The sequence below is a fragment of the Lampetra fluviatilis genome, chromosome 19 (genome assembly GCF_964198595.1).
Source record: "Lampetra fluviatilis chromosome 19, kcLamFluv1.1, whole genome shotgun sequence".
In the NCBI taxonomy this organism is placed as follows: Eukaryota; Metazoa; Chordata; class Hyperoartia; order Petromyzontiformes; family Petromyzontidae; genus Lampetra; species Lampetra fluviatilis.
The window spans coordinates 7,327,943-7,347,728 of NC_136293.1; the positions used below are offsets into that span (position 1 = coordinate 7,327,943).

General features: G+C 47.7%; 1 protein-coding gene across 1 annotated transcript; it reads right to left on the bottom strand.

Annotated features, from left to right (window-relative positions):
* Positions 1-6,056: 6,056 nt before the first annotated feature.
* Positions 6,057-13,917, bottom strand: MZT1 (mitotic spindle organizing protein 1). Its single transcript, XM_078864910.1, has 3 exons — positions 13,817-13,917; positions 10,247-10,392; positions 6,057-7,333 (listed from the first exon to the last, which is right to left on the bottom strand). Exons 1-3 carry the CDS (start codon positions 13,866-13,868, stop codon positions 7,298-7,300), a joined length of 234 nt encoding a protein of 77 aa, XP_078721036.1. The 5' UTR covers positions 13,869-13,917; the 3' UTR covers positions 6,057-7,297.
* Positions 13,918-19,786: the final 5,869 nt, after the last annotated feature.

The following is a 19,786-nucleotide window of genomic DNA, read 5'->3' on the forward strand; positions in this document are numbered from 1 at the left end:
TTTCAAATTGACGTTTGCAGACATAATGCTTCCGTAAGTGTAAGTTTTAGGTCGACACATTTCACAATTACGCCAGCGTTAGTGACGGCTTAACCTCAGCACGTGTTCGACAATACTACTCCCCAGAGGTGGGACAAAGTCATTGTTATGCAAGTCCAAGTCGAGTCGCAAGTCATCAAATTCATGACTCGAGTCTGACTCGAGTCCAAGTCACATGACTCGAGTCCACATCTACTCCCACTACAGTACGACGAGTAATCACACAAGAGTGTTATCTCGTATTTAAAGCTTTCGTGACTGCAGGGATTCATCTTCTTGGTTCTTTCGGTAAAGTCACGTAGAATGGAAATAATAAAATAATAAAAATAAAACATAATAAAATACAATTCTCACGACGTTTCGGCCACAACGCAAGCAGCCGTCCTCAGGTGAAGACCAGGTCTGTCGGGGAGACAGCATCAACGCAAGCAGCCGTCCCTTCTACGTGACTTTACCGAAAGAACCAAGAAGATGTAATCTCGTATTCAAGTCGTTGCCGAATGTTGCTGTTTAGCACGACGTCCGACGTTTCGCGCCACGTGCTGGGAGCTTCTTCGGGAACAGTGGAGATTCCTTTTTAAAACGTCGGCCGCATCGACGGCGGAGGTGGCGAAAACCCATTGCTGTGACAATGTTCACGCTGGTATGCGCAGCTGAGTCTCAAGACTCGCTTTCAGGAGGGTCCTGCCACATTGGGACGTTTGACCGATTCGTTGTTTTGTTTGTTAGGGGGCGTCCATAAATGACGTCACGCACCTGGGGGGAGGGTCAGACATTTGTGACGATGTGTGACGAGTGGGGGGGGGGTTGAGAAATGTGACGTCACATCAAAATGCGCAACTTTAAATAAATATAGACAACACGTTCTAATTAATTAAATATACTTTTTAATAAATGTACAGCGCCACATTAAATACGCACTACAATGACAATAGTTTAAAGCGATTTGAAGCATGTTTTATTTTCAAAATGACAATATGGTTTGGGGGGGGGGGGGCAGAGCTTTGTGACGTCATATTTGAGGGGGGGTCTGACTTTTTGTGACGCCGTGTGACGAGGGGGGGGGGGGTCAAAAATCGTCGAAAAGCGCGTGACGTCATATATGGACGGCCCCTTATTGATGGGCGCCGGAGTGGCGAGCGGTTAACAACCTCGCCTTGTATACCGGAGGTTTCATGGGTTCGATCCCGAGCCTGACGCCTGCTCTGCATTTGGAGTTTGCGCGATCTCCCCGTGGCCGTGTGGATTCTTCTCCGTGTCCTCCGAGTTTTTTTTCTCCCCTCCACGTTTCGAAAGGTGCGTTAAGAGTATTTGGCTTCAATAAATGTCCAAGTGATAAGCCATTGAGTTATCATTTGTGGCCAGATCGTTTCTGAAAAATAAACTTAACAGCCCAGTGGGCCTTACCTGCTGAGACATTTCTAGTTTAGCATTTTGGCTCCACGTGGCAGAAGAACTGGAGTACACGCAGCAAAGTCGCCATGCGTACGGAGAGAGGACATGACTTTTGAAATGTGGGCTACACAGATGGTTTAGCAGCTTGTTCTCTCCTTACTGTTATATGGCATCTCTACGTGATCCACCAACCCTTGCCTCTGACGCGTTAGATCACAGGTGTGCATCACCACACATCCGCTTGACCGAGAGGTTAAAATAATAATTCACAGACGAAGTCCTCCCCACGCTGTGTCGGTAATGTGGATTTGTTTGACCGTACTTCACCACGCTGGTCAGTGAGGGTTGATGAAAATAGGAGAGGCCCAGGACCGGTTCGGATGTCACTCGCCGCTGATGTTAGCCATGGCCTAGGACTAAAACTCGAGCTCGTGGTGCAATGCGCAAACCACCAACAACAACAACCGCCATTTGCCACTAAGTGGCGGTGACGCCACCACGAAGTTTGTGCCAGGCCATGTGCCCGTTAAGGCCACGCGAAGTGTCGAACGCCCACTGGCAGGTCACGGGACAGACCCAGGTGGTGCCATGGGTCGACTGAGATGACTGGCCGATGCACCACAGATGCGGGTACCTGCTGCACCATTTCAGCGAGGCTCAACTCAGGACATGTGAGTCTAACACGTGGGCATTCGCGACCAATATCCATAATAGGTGTTTTGGGTTAGATCGCGTAAACGTAAGTGTGTCGTTAAACCCGCCACCACCCGACAGCCAATTAGTAAGGTTTGTCACGTAAACCCACGACATTTACAATTCGAGTACCGTGACGTTTCGCCTGTAATGACAACCAGCATCATCAGGCGACAGCCAGAGTTGTGGACAAATCCTGTTTCAGTCGTAAATAGACGACACGTGGGTTGAGCCGGCAGCCCCTCCCCTCGCTCCCTGAACCCCGCCCACTTAATAATAACCACGCCCACTCCGCCACCAGCCCCGCCCCCTGCGAGCACCGGACTCCTCCCTCTTTATGAGGGTGGCTCATTCAGGGCTCTCCGATGTTGCCCTCCGATACATTTAGACACGTGCGTTGAAGAGTATCGTGGCTGTTATGAATGTCCACTTGATGAAAGCCACTTCGTTGCGCGATCATTTGTGGCTGGGTCGCTTCTGGAAAGAAAGAAAACAAAACTTCTATAGAGCTCAGTGGGCTTTACCTGGGAAAGTAAAACAAAAACTGTTTAGTTTAAATCTACTAATAGTTTTCACTTTACGATAAGAATTCAGAAGGGGGGGGAGGGGGGGGCAAGCCTTCAAAAAACAAGGGGGGGGGGAGTCATCTTCATTCATCCCCCTGACGCTACAGGGGTGCACCCCCCCCCCCACCGTCACCACCGCGACCCCCACCCCTACTGACATCACGGCTCTTGGCTGTCAAAGTGGCCGATAAGAGGCGAAGCAATGAGATGCGAGACCACCCCGACTCGCATCCATCTCGTCCCCTCCCTCTAGCGCCTCCTCCTCATCAGCAGCCCACATCCCCCCCCCATTATTAAAGAGCCCTTCCATACCCCCCCTCCTCCTCAACCCCTCCCGGTATTTTGAACAAAATGTTGGGGGGGGGGGAGGGGTGAGGGCGGTGCGTCTTATAATCCGATAAGTGTGCGCGTGGTCACATTTGTAGAGCTGCATTGACACCGGGCGCACGTTTGCTGCGCGTCCTTTGTAATCTGGCGAACACGGCACATTCACCCACACGTCTCCTCCTCCATGCGCATCCTTTACGCCACCATCGTAGCCATCGTCAGACGTGATCTATCCACTGCTGAATGAAGGCCTCCGCCAAGACGTTGCCAACTGTCTCCCGGTCCGACGGTGCGACTAACGGCCCATCCGGCACCTTTGTACGAGATAATGAATGATTTAAATTTCTAATGCGCAATTCCATCCTCAGATCCCACTGCGTCTCTGCGATGGACGTCCTCTCTGGGCACGTCCACATCCTTTGTTGGCTGTCACTCCGTCATTCCTCTCGTCCCTGCTCAAGCCCACTGCACAGCAGTGTGACCACCTCCATGCTTTGGCTGCCACTCCTTTGTTAGTCTCAACCGCGGGCCGTGATCACTTCTAACGCCAATGTGCTCCCCACTTGAAATGCTCCCCTGCTGCTGATGATGATTGTCGTGATGATGATGCTACTGTTGATGATTGTTATGGCCAATCATTCAATCTTTATTTTATTATGCCAATATCGCCTTCAACAAAGTAGGCATCCGTACACATGGTGATTATGATGATTATGATGATGACGCCAATGCTGCGGCTGATGACGCTGGACATCTGTGAAAAAGAGCATCATAGCTCATCGGATTCCTCCAGGATGAATACAGATTCTGATTCTGACTTAGGGGCCGTCCATAAATGACGTCACGCACCTGGGGGGGGGGGGGTCAGACATTTGTGACGATGTGTGACGAGGGGGTTTGAGAAATGTGACGTTACATAAAAATGCGCAACTTTAAATACATATAGACAACACGTTCTACTTAATTAAATAGACTTTTTAATAAATGTTTTCTCCTACAACATCAGAGTTCAGCGCCACATTAAATACGCACTACAATGACAATAGTTTAAAGCGATTTGAAGCATGTTTTATTTGGGGGGGGGGGCAGAGCTTTGTGACGTCATATTTGAGGGGGGTCTGACTTTTTGTGACGCCGTGTGACGAGGGGGGGGGGGTCAAAAATCGTCCAAAATCGCGTGACGTCATTTATGGACGGCCCCTTACTTGTGATTATGTAATCCACACGTCCCCTTTTTATGCCGCTAAAACAGAAACATACACCGGTGTCTCAATGGGCTCTCACACACCAATGAGCCGTTGATGGAAATTCCACATTCCTATGACGAGTGTCATTTACAGGACAGTCGGCTGTCCTGTTTCTCTAGGTTCCTGTACCGTTCCCGTTCTGCTGTAATGTGCACTGGTGCTGACTTTATTTAGGGCGGTATTGGCACATCAAATAAAGATTGAGTCGACTTATTAAAAAAATGGCATTCGTTGTAGTGACCATTATACGTGACCACATCGCCCCTCCATGCAAAAGCGGAAGAAAAAAAATTGAGGCTCAGCGAGGCTTGAGACTTGGCAAACTTTCCAGCCAAGTCATTGATTCATCTCTGCCCCCAAACCGAGTGCCGTTGAATTTCGATTTAAAGCTTTCGTGACTGCAGGGATGCATCTTCTTGGTTCTTTCGGTAAAGTCACGTAGAAGGGAAATGATACAATAAAAATAAAACATAATTCTCACGTTTCGGCCACAACGCAAGCAGCCGTCCTCAGGTGAAGACCAGGTCTGTCGGGTAGACGTTTCGGCCACAACGCAAGCAGCCGTCCTCAGGTAAAGACCAAGTCTGTCGGGGAGACAGCGTCATTCAGACGCTCTCCCTGACAGACCTGGTCTTCACCTGAGGACGGCTGCTTGCGTTGTGGCCGAAACGTCGTGAGAATTATTATGTTAAATTTTTTTTATTTTATTATTTCCCTTCTACGTGACTTTACCGAAAGAACCAAGAAGACGGGTGCCGTTGCCTGGCCATTGAAACTAAATCCCTCGCTGCAGTTCTCCGAGGCCGCTCCGAGACTAGTGGAGTCCGCCCCCTAGTGGCACATGGTGGTCACTGCAGGTCAGAGAATAATTGTCTCACTCTCCATGTGCCGGGTCATGTGGGGTTGTTTGACCTTATTTCACCACGCCAGTGTGGGTTAAAGGTGGGGGGGGGGACGTGGGAGGGGGGCATATACGTTAAATGGAGTTGTATGCTGTCCTCTCTGCTGCCTACAACGTAGCACAGGAGCCGAACCACCTGCAATGCATGGCAGTCGCCCATCCAAGCACTATGTAGGCCCGGCCATGCTTAGCTTGTGAAATCTGATGACCATTGGGTACCTTTACAATATGACTATAAGGGTAAATCCAAATGTTTCAACAACAGACACTTATTACAAACTCCTGCGAGGATTCAATTCATTGTTGTGATTCAGGGTCGATTAAATAAGCGATGTAAAAAAAATACATGAATATAGCGGTCGCGAGCAGCTGGGTGGGTGGGGTCATCTGAAACCATATCTAACATCCAAATAAAAAAATCAATTGTTGCCCACAATCATCGTGAGTAAAAACATCGATTACCCGTTGAATCGACGTGCCGTTACACCTCCACTCATCATCAGCCATGATCGATCCACTGCTGCATGGTGTCCCCCAACCCATCACCATCTCTCGGTCAGATCTGCTCGTGGTGCCGATGCTCGATGGACTGTTACGTCGCAAGAACTGCCAGAGACGGCGGACGGCATGGGGGTGAGGCCATCATGCAGCAGTGGAGTGATCATGGCTGATGACGATTCCTGGTGCGGACCGAGAGGACAATTTCAGTGAAGTCAGAGACAGTTCGCTCTGAGGCATCCATCTTCCAAGGCTGTGCACACCGGGGGGAGGGGAGGGGGGGTGCATTGCTCGCTGGGAAGAGTTCCGAACGAAGATTGTCACCTAGGCACGTGACCACGGCGGTGCAATTAAAATATAATTGCGGCGAAAAATTATACATAAAAAACATTTGCAAATGACCGCGTAAGTAGAAACGGGCTTTTATTTACAAACACGCGACATCAAAACCCATCGCGGAACGTACTCGCGGGTGACATTGTTAGGGAGTAAATTGCCAGCGAGAGCAGCACGACAAAAGGTGGGCGACTCCCTCCCAGGCTGTCACGGGCATGGAACAGCTGCTGCTGCTGCTGCTGATGCCGCCGCCGTGTGTGCAAGGGAGTGAACGTGCAGGATTTATGCAAGCTGTGCTCAAAGTGTACTATGGAAATCACAGAGTCCAGCGTCCCCCCCCCCCCCCTCACACCCCCGAAACTACCAGTTCCCGCGACCCACCACGGCACTTCTTTGCAAGTGTACCGGTGTCGCACCGTTGCAACAAAATTCCGAGCGGTTAAGAGCTGCACAAAGGAGCCCGATGACTGAGAAAATGCATTGTGTGACGCGCAAGAGAGCCCGTTCAAATTAAGATCTGTGCGTCACACGACAAGTCGGGAACGGCGTGGGGAGCTGAGGTGCTAGGCATCTCAGTCGGATAACCCATAACACCTGGGTCTGTCCCGTGTTACTTCCTGCCAGCGAGCCGTCGCTTCGTGGCAAGTGACGACTGTTGTCGTTCTTGTTGTCACACGTCACGTAGAGACTGACAATCCAAAATCAGAGGTGTGTACGTGTCCGTCACATTCTGTTTAGAACTTATTGAAAATAAGAGTGAGATCTCAAGTGTGTGTGTATACATGTGTTCCACATTATATCTCAAAAGATCCTGGGCCTCCTTTAGTTTGACTCAGCCTTAAATTAGTACCTAGTGCAGTATGATATCAGCCCAGGGGAGGCAAAAGTGGTCGGGCTTGGTACTGGCCACCCATCTCCTCGCGTGCCGTGCCAGTCTTCACAAGTGCTCACGAATAGCAGTTTGTTACAGGCTATGTAGAAGATATTTGGTCGTGCCTATCAAAATGAGGCATGCCGATTAAGAAGCGCTCTCTACGTTACGTGGTGACTACCGTTTAGCAATTATCGGGCTCGTGCAGCATGTAAGGGCCTAGGGTTGCGTTTGAACAGCGAAGACCGCTGAACAAGGAACTATGGTGGGTCACGAGGGGACTGGAGTTTGAAGCAACCCGCAACACAACGTGCACGCAGCGTCTTGTGTGTAGAGGTCATGGATTCATCGCGATCGACGGGTGGGGGTGAAATGGAGCAGGCACCGTCAAGTTCCCCCTGGGGTTTTCTCGCTGCGGTGATTTTCACCCGGGCCTCCCGCCCACGGCGTTCTCCGCGGCCTGTGGGTCACGTCACACCCGCACCAAAGGGGCTTTAAAAACCAAAGCGGCGATAGGGCCCAAGAGCCCGGCGGCTGCCCCGATTAATACTGCGGTGGGCGTTAACCGGAAAATACACGACTCGCAGTGGACGTTAAAACATCCGGCGGCGTTATTTTACAAGGAGCAGGTAACGTGAGCAGGTGTCCGAATTTGAAAGATGTACTCACAAATTGTCTAATTGCCACGTGGCAACATCTCCCCCTCGAGTGAAACTATACTCGTCTGTGAAACATTAGCACCTTCCTTGCGCTAAAGCGAAATTACGCGAATACCAAACGTGCACGTGATACAATTACAAGCGGTAGTCGTGCGACAAGCAGAAGACAGAAGATGAACAATCCCGTAGGAAGGTAAAGAAAATGAGGTGGCCCAGTGGGTTCATAGGTAGGGTGCTGAGCCAGCAACGAGGAGATCCTGCGTTGGAATGTGGGTTTCGGCCGCTTCCGATTAAACTGGATTCTGAAGTGTGGTGAGTTGATGGAATCAGCTGTTTCACCAATGACTACATTAGCTCCGAGAATTTAAAGTCTAGGTTTGACTGTCATGTGAAAAACATCGGTAGCTGGGGGGGGGGTGAGAAAGTGTTGCCCTCTACTGCGAGCCCCAGAGGTCACGTGAAGTAATCTCGGAGGGAGCTCTTCAATATCCACTTGCGTGGGCCATTCTCTAATACGAAGGGTCACACTGCTTTGCGAGAGAACCCAATGAATTCTGCGTCTCATGACAACGGCGAGGTGATAGCACAATCTGGATTACATCGGGGGGGGACACAGAATTTATAAAATGAAGGGAAGGAAGGCTACTCAAAGCCTAAAGCTCCACCCGACATCCCCAGGGGCAATGGCCAATGCCAAGCTGCACCAAGTGAATGCTAATGTCCTTGTTTTTTTTCCCCTCTCCCCGCAGTTTTTATTTTTTCCCCGTAATCAGCAATTGATGCAATTTAGTGCTGCGTGGACTGCATGTACAGTAGAAATCAATGCGCGGATAAACCAATTACAAGCGTCATAATTTATAATGAAGTGGTCATTCTCGCTGTAGTGGAAGCGACCCCTGGAGGTTAACGCAGACAGAGGGTGAGTGGGGGTTATTTTATTTTTATCGTTATTATTCGTAGAAGCGGTGGAGTGGGCTCCAATCTAAATTGATGCATGTTCGCACACCGAGGATTATCGGGCAGCGTTGATCTGAGAAGACGCCGAGGAGATAGAGCGATGAAATCAAGACGGCTGTGTGCCAGAGCAAGCTGGATTGGTACATCAAAAGATCACGGGAGGTGGCGACAACTTGGGAATACCTTAGTCCAGCAGTGGATTGACCACGGCCGATGATTACAAGAATGATTTATCGTTCATTTACTGTGGTGAGGTGGCATATGGAGTGAGGGCGGCAGAGCGTATAGTAAAGCGGAGTGGTGGGTGTTGTAGTTATCCATGTGCTGCCTAACAATTCAGGAAAACCCAGTTCGATTCCAGGACAGGCACATTGGCAGATGGTGTCTGCAATGATCAATATAAGTGGCCCTTAGGAGTGAAATGAGATTGGAAATACATACATTGACAGAATAAGCGGGGGAAAAATGGAACAACATTTGGACGACGGCCTCCCCAATCCGTCACCATTTCTTGCAAAGTAACAATCAGTCGTCTACCACTTGCATAACAGTGTATTTCATAGCTGCATCTCCACAATGGTCAATACAATGATCCAAACTTACGTGTGCCTCCTAATGCGCGAGTTCCTCCATCTCTCAATGTGATTCCAAATGTGCACCCCCTCCATACTCTATTTTCACACTTTTCAGCTTTTAAATGTTCTTTGTTGGGTGTCCATTCCGGATGATGTGGTCGAAGGCAATAATCAAATATTCACAGCCTAGTCAGAGTTTCAAGACTATTTTTCAGGAGGATCCTGCAAAGTTTTTGTGTAGTCGGGGATGATGTTGCTTTGTGTAATCCCAATTGAGTTAGGATGTTTGTCCAACATCAGTTGCAATAACATTTTTTTTTACTTTATTCGGATATGAATCAAGTTGAACATTTTATTTTAAGCAAGGCTGCGGAAACCTGAAATCTATATATGTACTCGTTACATTGTATGTCTTTTTTTAGCTACGGGAGGAAACCGGAAAACCCGGAGGAAACTCAATGCAGACCACTGGAGGAACATACAAACTCAACGCAGAAAGGCACCTGAGTCGGAATCAAACACAGGCCCTAATTGCTTTGGAGTCACCAGTGTTACCTCTGCACCACCCTACTGCCCCCCCCCTAAGCATCCGCTTTAAGGTGAAAAGTTCAGTTCACATGCCCTGCCCCGTTGCATCTACACCAGCGGCTCAACTTTTTTTTGGCTCCCGTACCCCTTGATGAATTTAGTTTTAACCGAATACCCCCTTTGCATGACCCAACATGGTTCTGATAAATAAATGTATGAATAATGATCGTCAATATTTTAACAAATTGTCCATTTTGTGAGGTATCCTAACTAGCTCGTAACTGCAAGCGAATAATTTTTTTTTTTTTAAATCAACGGATGCTCTGCATGCGCGACGTAATTTGTTCGCGCTCGCTGGTTACTCCTGGAAACCACATTCTTTACGATCGATGAGTTTAGAAAGGTCTTTATTGCGTTCTCGGTTACAATATGGATTTTAATGTTACCGTAGTTATTTGAAATTGGCAGATTCATACGTGATTATTTACCAATGACTCGTATGATATCCTTTCACACATTTATAAATCACCTCACGTACCCCCTCTGGGACATTGCCACGTAACCCCCAGGGACTCCTCGTACCCCCGATTGAGAACCACTGCTCTACACCATCGCCCCCCCCACCATCCCCATGCGGTGGAGCTGCTCACGGACCCGCAGTGCCTCAGCTTCGCGCCGCAATTCCCGGATGACGCTGGCGAGCGCCTCGGGGTTCACTCCCTGCTCGCACAGCCTCACGCACACCGCCAGGCTCTCCGCGTCCAGCCCCGTGTTGAGCAGCCGCGACATCTCCATGAGCGCTGCAGGGGGGCGAGAGAACATTGACGCATGTGCGTACACGCACGCACTTACACGCACGCACGTACACACACGCACGCATAGGCAGATGTATGTATGTTGAACTTCTTTCGCACCGTAAGTAGACAACCGTGCTAATTGGAGGTGTGGGAAACACAAAGATGCACAAAAAAAAGACAAAGATCTCCTGTATAGCATTAACAGATTGTTGGGATAAGTACTGTTAGCAAGCCTATGATGTTGGTCGTGAGTGGGAATCTAACACGGGTCCCCAGGTTCGTAGCGCAGCGTGCTAACCGCTACACCACCGCTCCCCACATGCAGATACACACAGACGTGCACGCACACACACGCTTACATGTAGACTTGTACACACACAGATACACGCATACCCATAGACATGAATGGACATATGCAGACGCAGACATTACGCATGCACATAGGCATGCATGCACACATGCAGGACACATGCACACATGGGAGACATGAATACACAGATTCAGATATGCACAGCCATGCGCACACATACGTTTAGACACACGCAGACACGAATAAATACGCAGACATGCACGTACACACAAGAGACACGCACGCAGACAATGCACGCAGGGACAACAGCTGCATGCCCTATAAACAGCCGACCAAACGTCAACTACACGCTGACCTCAAATCGATCAACCGTACACTGACCACATCGATCATTAAGCGCATATCGATTCACACCCCACCCCTACCTTCCTCCTCCCACTTGCAGTGATTCCGCAAATTGCCACGATTTGGCATGGTGACTCGATTCAAATATTGACTTGTTTGTCACGCTTTTACCGTCTCATTTAAACAGTTACGTTTGTACCATTAGCCTGGTATATAACAAATCTAATCCTACACTTGTCGGTGCTGGTATACAACAGCTCTCCTGTTCAGAAAGACCCGGGGATGTGTCATGATCTGCGCTGTGTTCTCGTGCCCCCCTTCTCGCAAATGATTGACACGCACGACTCAAATGCTGGATCATGAACGCAAGCATCGACTTTAGTTGACAAATCAATGCATCGTTACAAGCCTATCTATAGGCGAAGCTGTGGCGAGAGCATTTCAATCACACGTTCGAAGGTCAACCTGCATAAAAGCCTTTTCACGGTTGATCAAATTTGTACCACTTTATATTAAGTCGAGCGTGGTTGCCAAGGGAATAGACTCGCCCTGGTTTGAGGTCATGAGCCACTGGTTGAAATTCCACGTTTTTATAGCGGTGACGAGTCTATGCCTGCAGATGTCATCGTATGCATTTCACGAAGACCTTACAAGAGTTATGCCAATGGCTTCATAAAAAAAAAGTATTACTGTATTTTCAAAAACGTTCTTCTGATTTTGCCATCGGTATCATGCCACGACACCAAGTATGCAGTTGCATCTCTCACAGGTCACTGTGACTCTTAGTGTCAAAGGACGACCCACAGAAGCAGAGATTGTAGGATTACTTCTGAAGTCCCATTCAAGTGACCTCTCTATTCCACAGTATGGGAGGAGCACTTTCCCACCTAGCCGACTACAGAGAGTAACGTCCGTCCGCTTCAGAAACATGAGCAACAGTTACAGCAAATCCTCAGCAGAAACAGAAGTGCCCATTCGCGATACTTTTTATTCTGCCACAGCAGATAGCTCTCCCATCGTAACCCACTCTCCTCCACGCACTCTCCTACTTCTCTCATTTCACTCTACTCGCTTCCAACGCACTATCCTACCTCTCCCCTCTCATTCCACTCTCAACACACTCGCTCCTACCTCTCATCTCACTCTCCTCCACACACTATCCTACCTCTCCCCTCTCATTCCACTCTCAACACACTCGCTCCTACCTCTCATCTCACTCTCCTCCACACACTATCCTACCTCTCCCCTCTCATCCCACTCTCCTCCACACACTATCCTACCTCTCCCCTCTCACTCCTCCACACTACCCTACCTCTCTCCTCTCATCTCACTCCACTCCCCTCAACGCACTCTCCTCTCCCATCACACTCTACTCTTCACCACCCACTGTCCCACCTCTCCCCCCTGTCCTCTCACTCCGCACCGCCTTTGCTTCGGCAACCGAGGCTTTCCGTCGAACCAGTCCACCGTCGCTCAGTGCGAGGTCGCTCATTCTCCTCTGCTGGCCTCATGCTTTGGTGGAACTCCATTGGACCCCTCCCTGCACTCAGTGCTGTCAACTCCCCAGACCGTGTCAAGCCATACGCTTTACCCGTATTCTTGAACAGGGAAATTGAGTTGTCAGGCCAATGCGGGCAAAAATATATTATTTGTCAGTTTAACACATAGGCTTTCGCGAAACAATATTAATAGTTTTTTGGGTTACATCGCTTAAGGATAAATGTAGATGTTGTCGCTTAAGGATAAATATAGATGTTGTGCGTTTACTCTCCAACACACCCGTGGGCTGAAGCAGTAACTTATTGGGGCGTTGTTTGCGTGACAAACATTCCTGGCTGTGTCGAGTGGTGGAGGGTTACGACACATTTATACTTACGCGATCTAACCCAAAAGCCTTTATTATGAATATCTGTTTGTGTTTCTCCTTTGTGACGGGACTTTGTAGGAGGAACGTTGGAGATTTATAAGGACACGGGGTGACCCAATAAGGTCTGAATTGGGCTGTAATAAGCTAGGGCACTGCTAAGAGGCTGACAGATATGAACTCCCTGGTCCCTGTTTAAGTCCAGACTCAATAACTTATTTTATTTCACTCTGCCTACGACTGCCTCGCCACAAAACAAACATCCCCCACCGTTTCTCAGCATAGCGACGGTACACAGAGACTCATGATACAGCCTTCCACATGGAGAGAACGGTGGTCTCTAAAATAAACACATCCATTACTTCCACGCAGCGTTCTGACCTACGATCAAAACCGCTATACAAATTGCACAATGTACTTGTACAATTACTCTTTGGTTATTTCGGTAAAGTCACGTAGGTATAAAATTCAGCAGTTTCACTGCTGGATTATATTTTTTTAAGCCCGAGGACGACCGCTTGTTTGCTTTCGAAACGTCGTGATTGATTTTATTGTATACCTAACGTGACTTTACCGAAAGAACCAAAGAGTATGGCTTATTGCAGTCACGAAAGCTTCAAATCTAGATTGTACTTGTACAATTATTACAACATCCGCAAGCGAGTCGTGGAGCCGCGAAGCCTCGGCCTCGCGTGCTTCCAGCCCCAGGCCGCCCTAGGCGCCTCGCAACCCGGCCGCGCGTTAGGCGAGCCCATGGTCTGAGGCCTACAACGAGAGATCACGGGGGTGGTGGTCTCAGCGGGATGAGAAGGGGGGTAGGGGGCAAAGGGGGTTCTTTAGGGGTCCCGGGTGACGAGGGGATACGAGGAAGGAAGATGCCCGAGGAGGGGGGTGCGTGGGACCCCTACTGTCCAGCGTCTCCCGTGCCGAGTTGATGCGCTCGGCTGTCTGCTCCGCCATTGCCTCCTCCGGTGGTCAAGGGGAGGGGGGAGAGGGGGAAGGGGGGTGACGCGGAATCGACGATCGATGGCTCCTGCCTGCAACGTTGGAGGGTTGGGAGGTGGGGGGTGTCAGCGTTAATCGATTAATCGATTAAATCGATGAAATAATCGGCTGCATCGATTAATTGCATCAAATAGATCGGTTAGAGGAGAGTACCAACGGCGCCTGTTTGCTGGGTTACCTGCTGTGACATGGCACAGTAATCTCGACAGGAACGGAGGTGAAACGAAAAGTGGAAATATGAAAAAAAAATTGAATAGTTTTTACCCTTTCTGGCAATGAAATAGGTGTTAATATGTTCAAACGCCAGATAGAAAACTTTTTTTGGTATCTGAACATCTTAACACCTGTTTTATTGCCAGAAAGGGTAAATAGCAATTATTATTTTCATACTTTGATACTGGCAAAAAGGTCCCATTTTGAAAAGTGGAAAGTTGAATGAATCAAACTTGCATTTGGAGCATTTGGCTGCTGTTATAGATTTCCACGTGATAAGCCATTTCATTGAGCTTCTGAAAATGAGCTACATAGCTCGGTTGGCCTTACCTGGGAAAAAAAACTTTTTGTCGTTTTTAGAACGTGAAGAGGAGGTGGATGCTTGAAATTACGAGAGAAAGCAAAATGAAAACCACGAATTTGAGAAGTTACGTCATGGCGAGAACGCATGGGTGGATGATGGACGGTGGTCGAGACGAAGGATGGGGTGAAAGTCAAAAGAGGAATAAACACACGCAAAAACACCTCCATTGTGGAGACGGAGCAATGGAATTTTACTCAAGATTGTATTGCAGCTGGTAAGGGCTCCACTGAGCTAAGCAGCTCCGTTTACGTGGACGACCACAACCCAAGATTATCTCGACAGTGGCAGCAATTTACTGGACATTGAGCAAAAACAACGAATTATTTACACGAAAGATAATGCCTACATACAAATAAACAAATAGTGTCAACAAATCCAGTCACTGACGCGTGTACCTAGCCCATATACACAACCTCAGAAATAACGGAGCTTCGTTATGGCATTCATAGTAGCTGTGGCAGAGATTGTTGGTTGTGTGACATATATGGATTACAAGACGGTGAGAGATGGCCACGGCATGGACAGGCTTTCATCCAGCAGTGGATAGATAACAGAGGTGTGGACTCGAGTCATGTGACTTGGACTCGAGTCAGACTCGAGTCATGAATTTGATGACTTGCGACTCGACTTGGACTTGCATAACAATGACTTTGTCCCACCTATGAGATGTGGACTCGAGTCATGTGACTTGGACTCGAGTCAGACTCGAGTCATGAATTTGATGACTTGCGACTCGACTTGGACTTGCATAACAATGACTTTGTCCCACCTCTGATAGATAATGATTGACGATAATTGTACGTGAAGTGTATGTTTTTCATACTCTTAGGTTTTTTCGGTAAAGTCACGTAGGTAAAAAAGAATAATAAATGAAAATACATCAATTAAATCACGACGTGATTTAATTGATGTATTTTCACGACGTGATCTAATTGATTTATTTTCATTTATTATTATTTTATTTGTATTTGTATTTTTTTATTTTAACCTACGTGACTTTACCGACAAAAAAACCTAAGAGTATGAATCCTTGCAGTCACGAAAGCTTCAAATCTAGAGTGTATGTTTTTCCACAATTTAATCCCACACTTAACTCAAGCAAGTTCAAGTAGTTAGCTAACCCTGAGTGTCATTTCAGGGTTGATGTTTCACTTAAAGAGTGTGTGTAAAGTGCACATCGCCACCACTTCGTGGCGAGTGGCGACTGTTGTGAAATTGGACAACAAAATTATGTTGTCTCCCTTGCGTGGCATGTGGTTAGAACCGTTGGGCCAATTTTGGCAATTGCCGAACACCGTTGCCTAATCTTTTCATTGAAGGCCACAGTGTTATTGAAGAATGGGGGTATTTTTGTTATTTTTGAATACATTTACATACACCAATGTCATAAGGTTATCTGTCCATTTTCGTTCAACTGCTTAAAAACGAGACAATGCTTGTCAGAACCATTTTAAAACAAATTGACCAGTGTGCAGTTATGAAAAAAACATTTAATGGGTTCAATTACGTCCACACATTTTCTTTGTTAAAAGGAAAATTATGGAAGATGCCAATAGTTCATCTAATCGCCGAGAGGATTTGTTGAACTCTTGAAATGCTCTAGACTAATCAGCAGGTGGCGACACGCACATTTCTAGAAATTGTAAAACAAAGCCGCTCCAGTATATGAACATAACTACGTTCTATCTCAACATACAATTCCAGATTTACCCAGCCAAGCTAAACTGAGTCCGAAGACTCATTTTCATGAGGGTCCTGCTACATTCAGTTATTTGGACCACACCAATGACATTCTGTTTTGTTTACATATGATCGGACACCAGAGAACGCTAAGGAAACCGGTGAAGAACAGGGTCAAAACGTGCAAACTACAAAAATAGGTGTCCAAATCGGGAGTCTAACCCAGGTACTTATTGGTGTGAGGTCCGCACGAGTGTTACCATTGCGTCAACTGAATATTGCACTGGCTTTCCATAGCAATATTGTTCAGCAGGTGTGTTGAAGTTAGTAAACCCTGCAACGGTATCAACATTCTGCGTGTCATCGACAGGGTCAGGCTTGTTAAATAATTACTGCTTGGGTTACCAGATGCTATTGGCAAGAGCACTCCATCTAAATAACGGGAGCCTAATCCTGATTTGAAGCCTTCGTGACTACAGGAATCCATACTCTTTGGTTCTTTCGGTAAAGTCACGGGAGCCTGTTTAACACAAAAAATGTGCGTGCACAGTTTTCGTGTGTTCTTGTGTAAGTCCTGACAATGGCTGCGTGTGTATTGTTTAAATTCAAGTTTCGCTTTGAACGAAGCTATTATACTAATGTGGAATATACTTTCTTTAAAATATCAAATCCAGTTTTATTGTGGGTGCGAGTACATTAGTAGTTTGGGTCTCATATTCACTAATACTCGTTTAAAATGTTCGTATACACGGTAATTTATCGAATAATGAGGACAGGAATTGATTACTCTACAGTATTGTATTTTGATATAGAATACGTACACTTACATCCATTGTGCATGAACTCACGGTTTCCATTACCACGTGCTGCCACTAGAGGATGCTACATTCACCAAATAGGAAAAACAAATAAACATTGATTCTCCTCGAATCCGAAGTTCGACCAAAGCCCGTATTGCAACAATATAGCCCAATTATGTCCATCAGCCATGATCGGTCCACTGCTGGATGAAGGTGAATTATAACGTTGGCGAAGAGTTACAACTCTGCCTAATGCAGTGAAAACTCCCCGTTATCGGCCACTTAGAGTAGTACTTATCTCTTAAAATGAACGATCCTGCGGGTAAATTGCATGATTACATGTTTATGATCGGTGTTACCGGTTTTGCCGGTGAATTGTGTTTAGTTTTCAGAACGCGAGTTTGACAACGCTCAATTGGTATAGATGCGCATCTGCGGCCGTCTGGAACGTTCTTCCTTCCGATATTAGGTTGCCACCGCGACCTTTACCATTTTAAAGCATCTAGACTGAAAACGAATTTGTTTAGGACTGCTTTTTGTGTTGAGTTTGTTGTCCTTCCCTGGAAACTCCGATTGGCACGGTTGGCTACGAACCGTTAGAAAAAAGTTCAGCATCGCATCCATCAAGTTTAATACTGGTAGGAACCACCTGGTTACACCAGCCCACAGGGGATTATTGTGTCCGTCCGTCCATGGCGCATCCAAAAATGAGAGGGGTGGAGAGGGGAGGGTGGGGAGGGTGGGGCTGGGTGGGGGTGGGAGGGGTGGTGCTGGGTGGGGAGGGTGGGGCTGGGTGGGGAGGGAAAGGTGAGGAGAGGCTGGGTGAGGCGGGTGGGGCTGGGTGGGGGGTGGGAGGGGTGGGGCTGGGCCGGGTGGGGAGGGTGGGGAGGGGCTGGGTGGGGGTGGGAGGGGTGGGGCTGGGTGGGGAGGGGCTGGTCACCCCGTGGTGCCCTTATAAAACTCAACGTTTAACCTACTCACGCCGGCTTGTGCCCGCCCTCACAGTCGGGCATACTTGCGGAATACACCACGCCGCCGTTGACCCTGGCCATTGACCGAGCAACCCAACGTTCCTACCAGCTCCCTCCGCAGGAATGTGTTAATTGTCTTGGTATTATCTTGATTTGAAGCTTTCGTGACTGCAGGAATCCATACTCTTTGGTTCTTTCGGTAAAGTCACGTAGGTAGAAAAATGAAATCAAACAAATCACGACGTTTCGATCGCAACACAGGCGCGGTCGTCATCAGGCAAAGGAGTCAGCCTCTACAGGCAAACTGATTATAAGGGTTTGGGGATGTTTTGTATTTGCAATAATAGAGAAGTTTCTTTTTTTGAGGGGGGCAGGGGGGCGGATGTTAGATCGTGATAAACGTGTCGCTAAACCCGTCACGGGCCAATCGGTAAGAAGATGTCACGTAAACGTGGTGGTGAGCTTAACACCACACATTTATATTTACGCGATCTAATACCCCACCAAAGAACAAAAACCCACCCCTATTAAAGAGAACATTTGGCCGCTAAAGCCCCACTGTTGCGTGTTTAAACTCTTTTGCATTTAAACTTGATTTGAAGCTTTCGTGACTGTAGGGATTCATATTCTTGGATCTTCCGGTAAAGTCACGCAGAAGGGAAATAATAAAATATTAATAAAATAGAAAACCTAATATGCTTTATTATTTTAATTTTATTACTTCCCTTATACGTGACTTTACCGAAAGATCCAATAATACTATTTGGTTCTTTCGGTAAAGTAACGTAGAAAGAAAATAAATTAAATAATAAGAGTACGACGTTTCGATTGCAATACAAGCAACCGTCGTCAGGTAGAACTAAATTTGAGAGAGAGACAAAACACAGACACGGAGACACACGGAGACACATACACAAGCAGAGAGAGACACACCATAGACACACACAGAGAGACACAACATAGACACACAGAGAGACACACAACACAGACACACAGACAGACACACAACATAGACACACAGAGAGAGACACACAACAGACACACACAGAGAGACACAACACAGACACACAACACAGACACAGAGAGACACAACATAGACACAAAGAGACACACAACATAGACACACAGGGAGAGACACAATGTAGACACACACAGAGACACACAACACAGAGAGACACACAACACAGAGAGACACACAACACAAACACACAGACAGAGACATACAGACAGAGACACACAACACAGACACACAGAGAGACACACAAAGACACACACAGAGAGACACACAACACAGACACAGAGAGATAGAGAGACACACAACATAGACACACAGAGAGACACAGACAGACACAGAGAGAGACACACAACACAGACACACTGAGAGAGACACAACACAGGCACACAGAGAGACACACAACACAGGCACACAGAGACACAGAATGACACACATACAGACACACAGAGAGAGACACACAACATAGACACACAGAGGATTTTATATTTCCTCGCGCGTACAAGGCGAGGCTTCGGCGGCGGTCACGTGGGTGACCGTGAGCCAATGGCGTTCGAGCTGGACGCGCCTCTCCCGGTGTGGTTGTGCGCGCCGCGGCCATCTTAGGTGGGGGGGGTCACACCCCCCCGGCGTTTGACGTCACAGGAGGGTTTAGAAACTCTTTATAACTCGAGGGCTCAGTCACGAGCACTCGGGCCCTGCCTTGAAAGGAGATATGAACAAAAACGTACGACGTTTCGGGCAATGGACCTTATTCGTGGGACGTAAATAGACCGGCCAAAATAAATAAAGTGGAGAATAAGTCGGAGGCTGGATTTTGTTTACACCGTGGA

Coding starts and splice junctions, on each gene's coding strand:
- MZT1 (XM_078864910.1), bottom strand. CDS start 13,868: ATGGCGGAGCAGACAGCCGAGCGCATCAACTCGGCACGGGAGACGCTG. Junction 10,393..13,816: donor GGCACGGGAGACGCTGGACA/GTAGGGGTCCCA, acceptor GCCCCCCTGCAG/CGCTCATGGAGATGTCGCGG. Junction 7,334..10,246: donor GCGAAGCTGAGGCACTGCGG/GTCCGTGAGCAG, acceptor CGTGACCCACAG/GCCGCGGAGAACGCCGTGGG.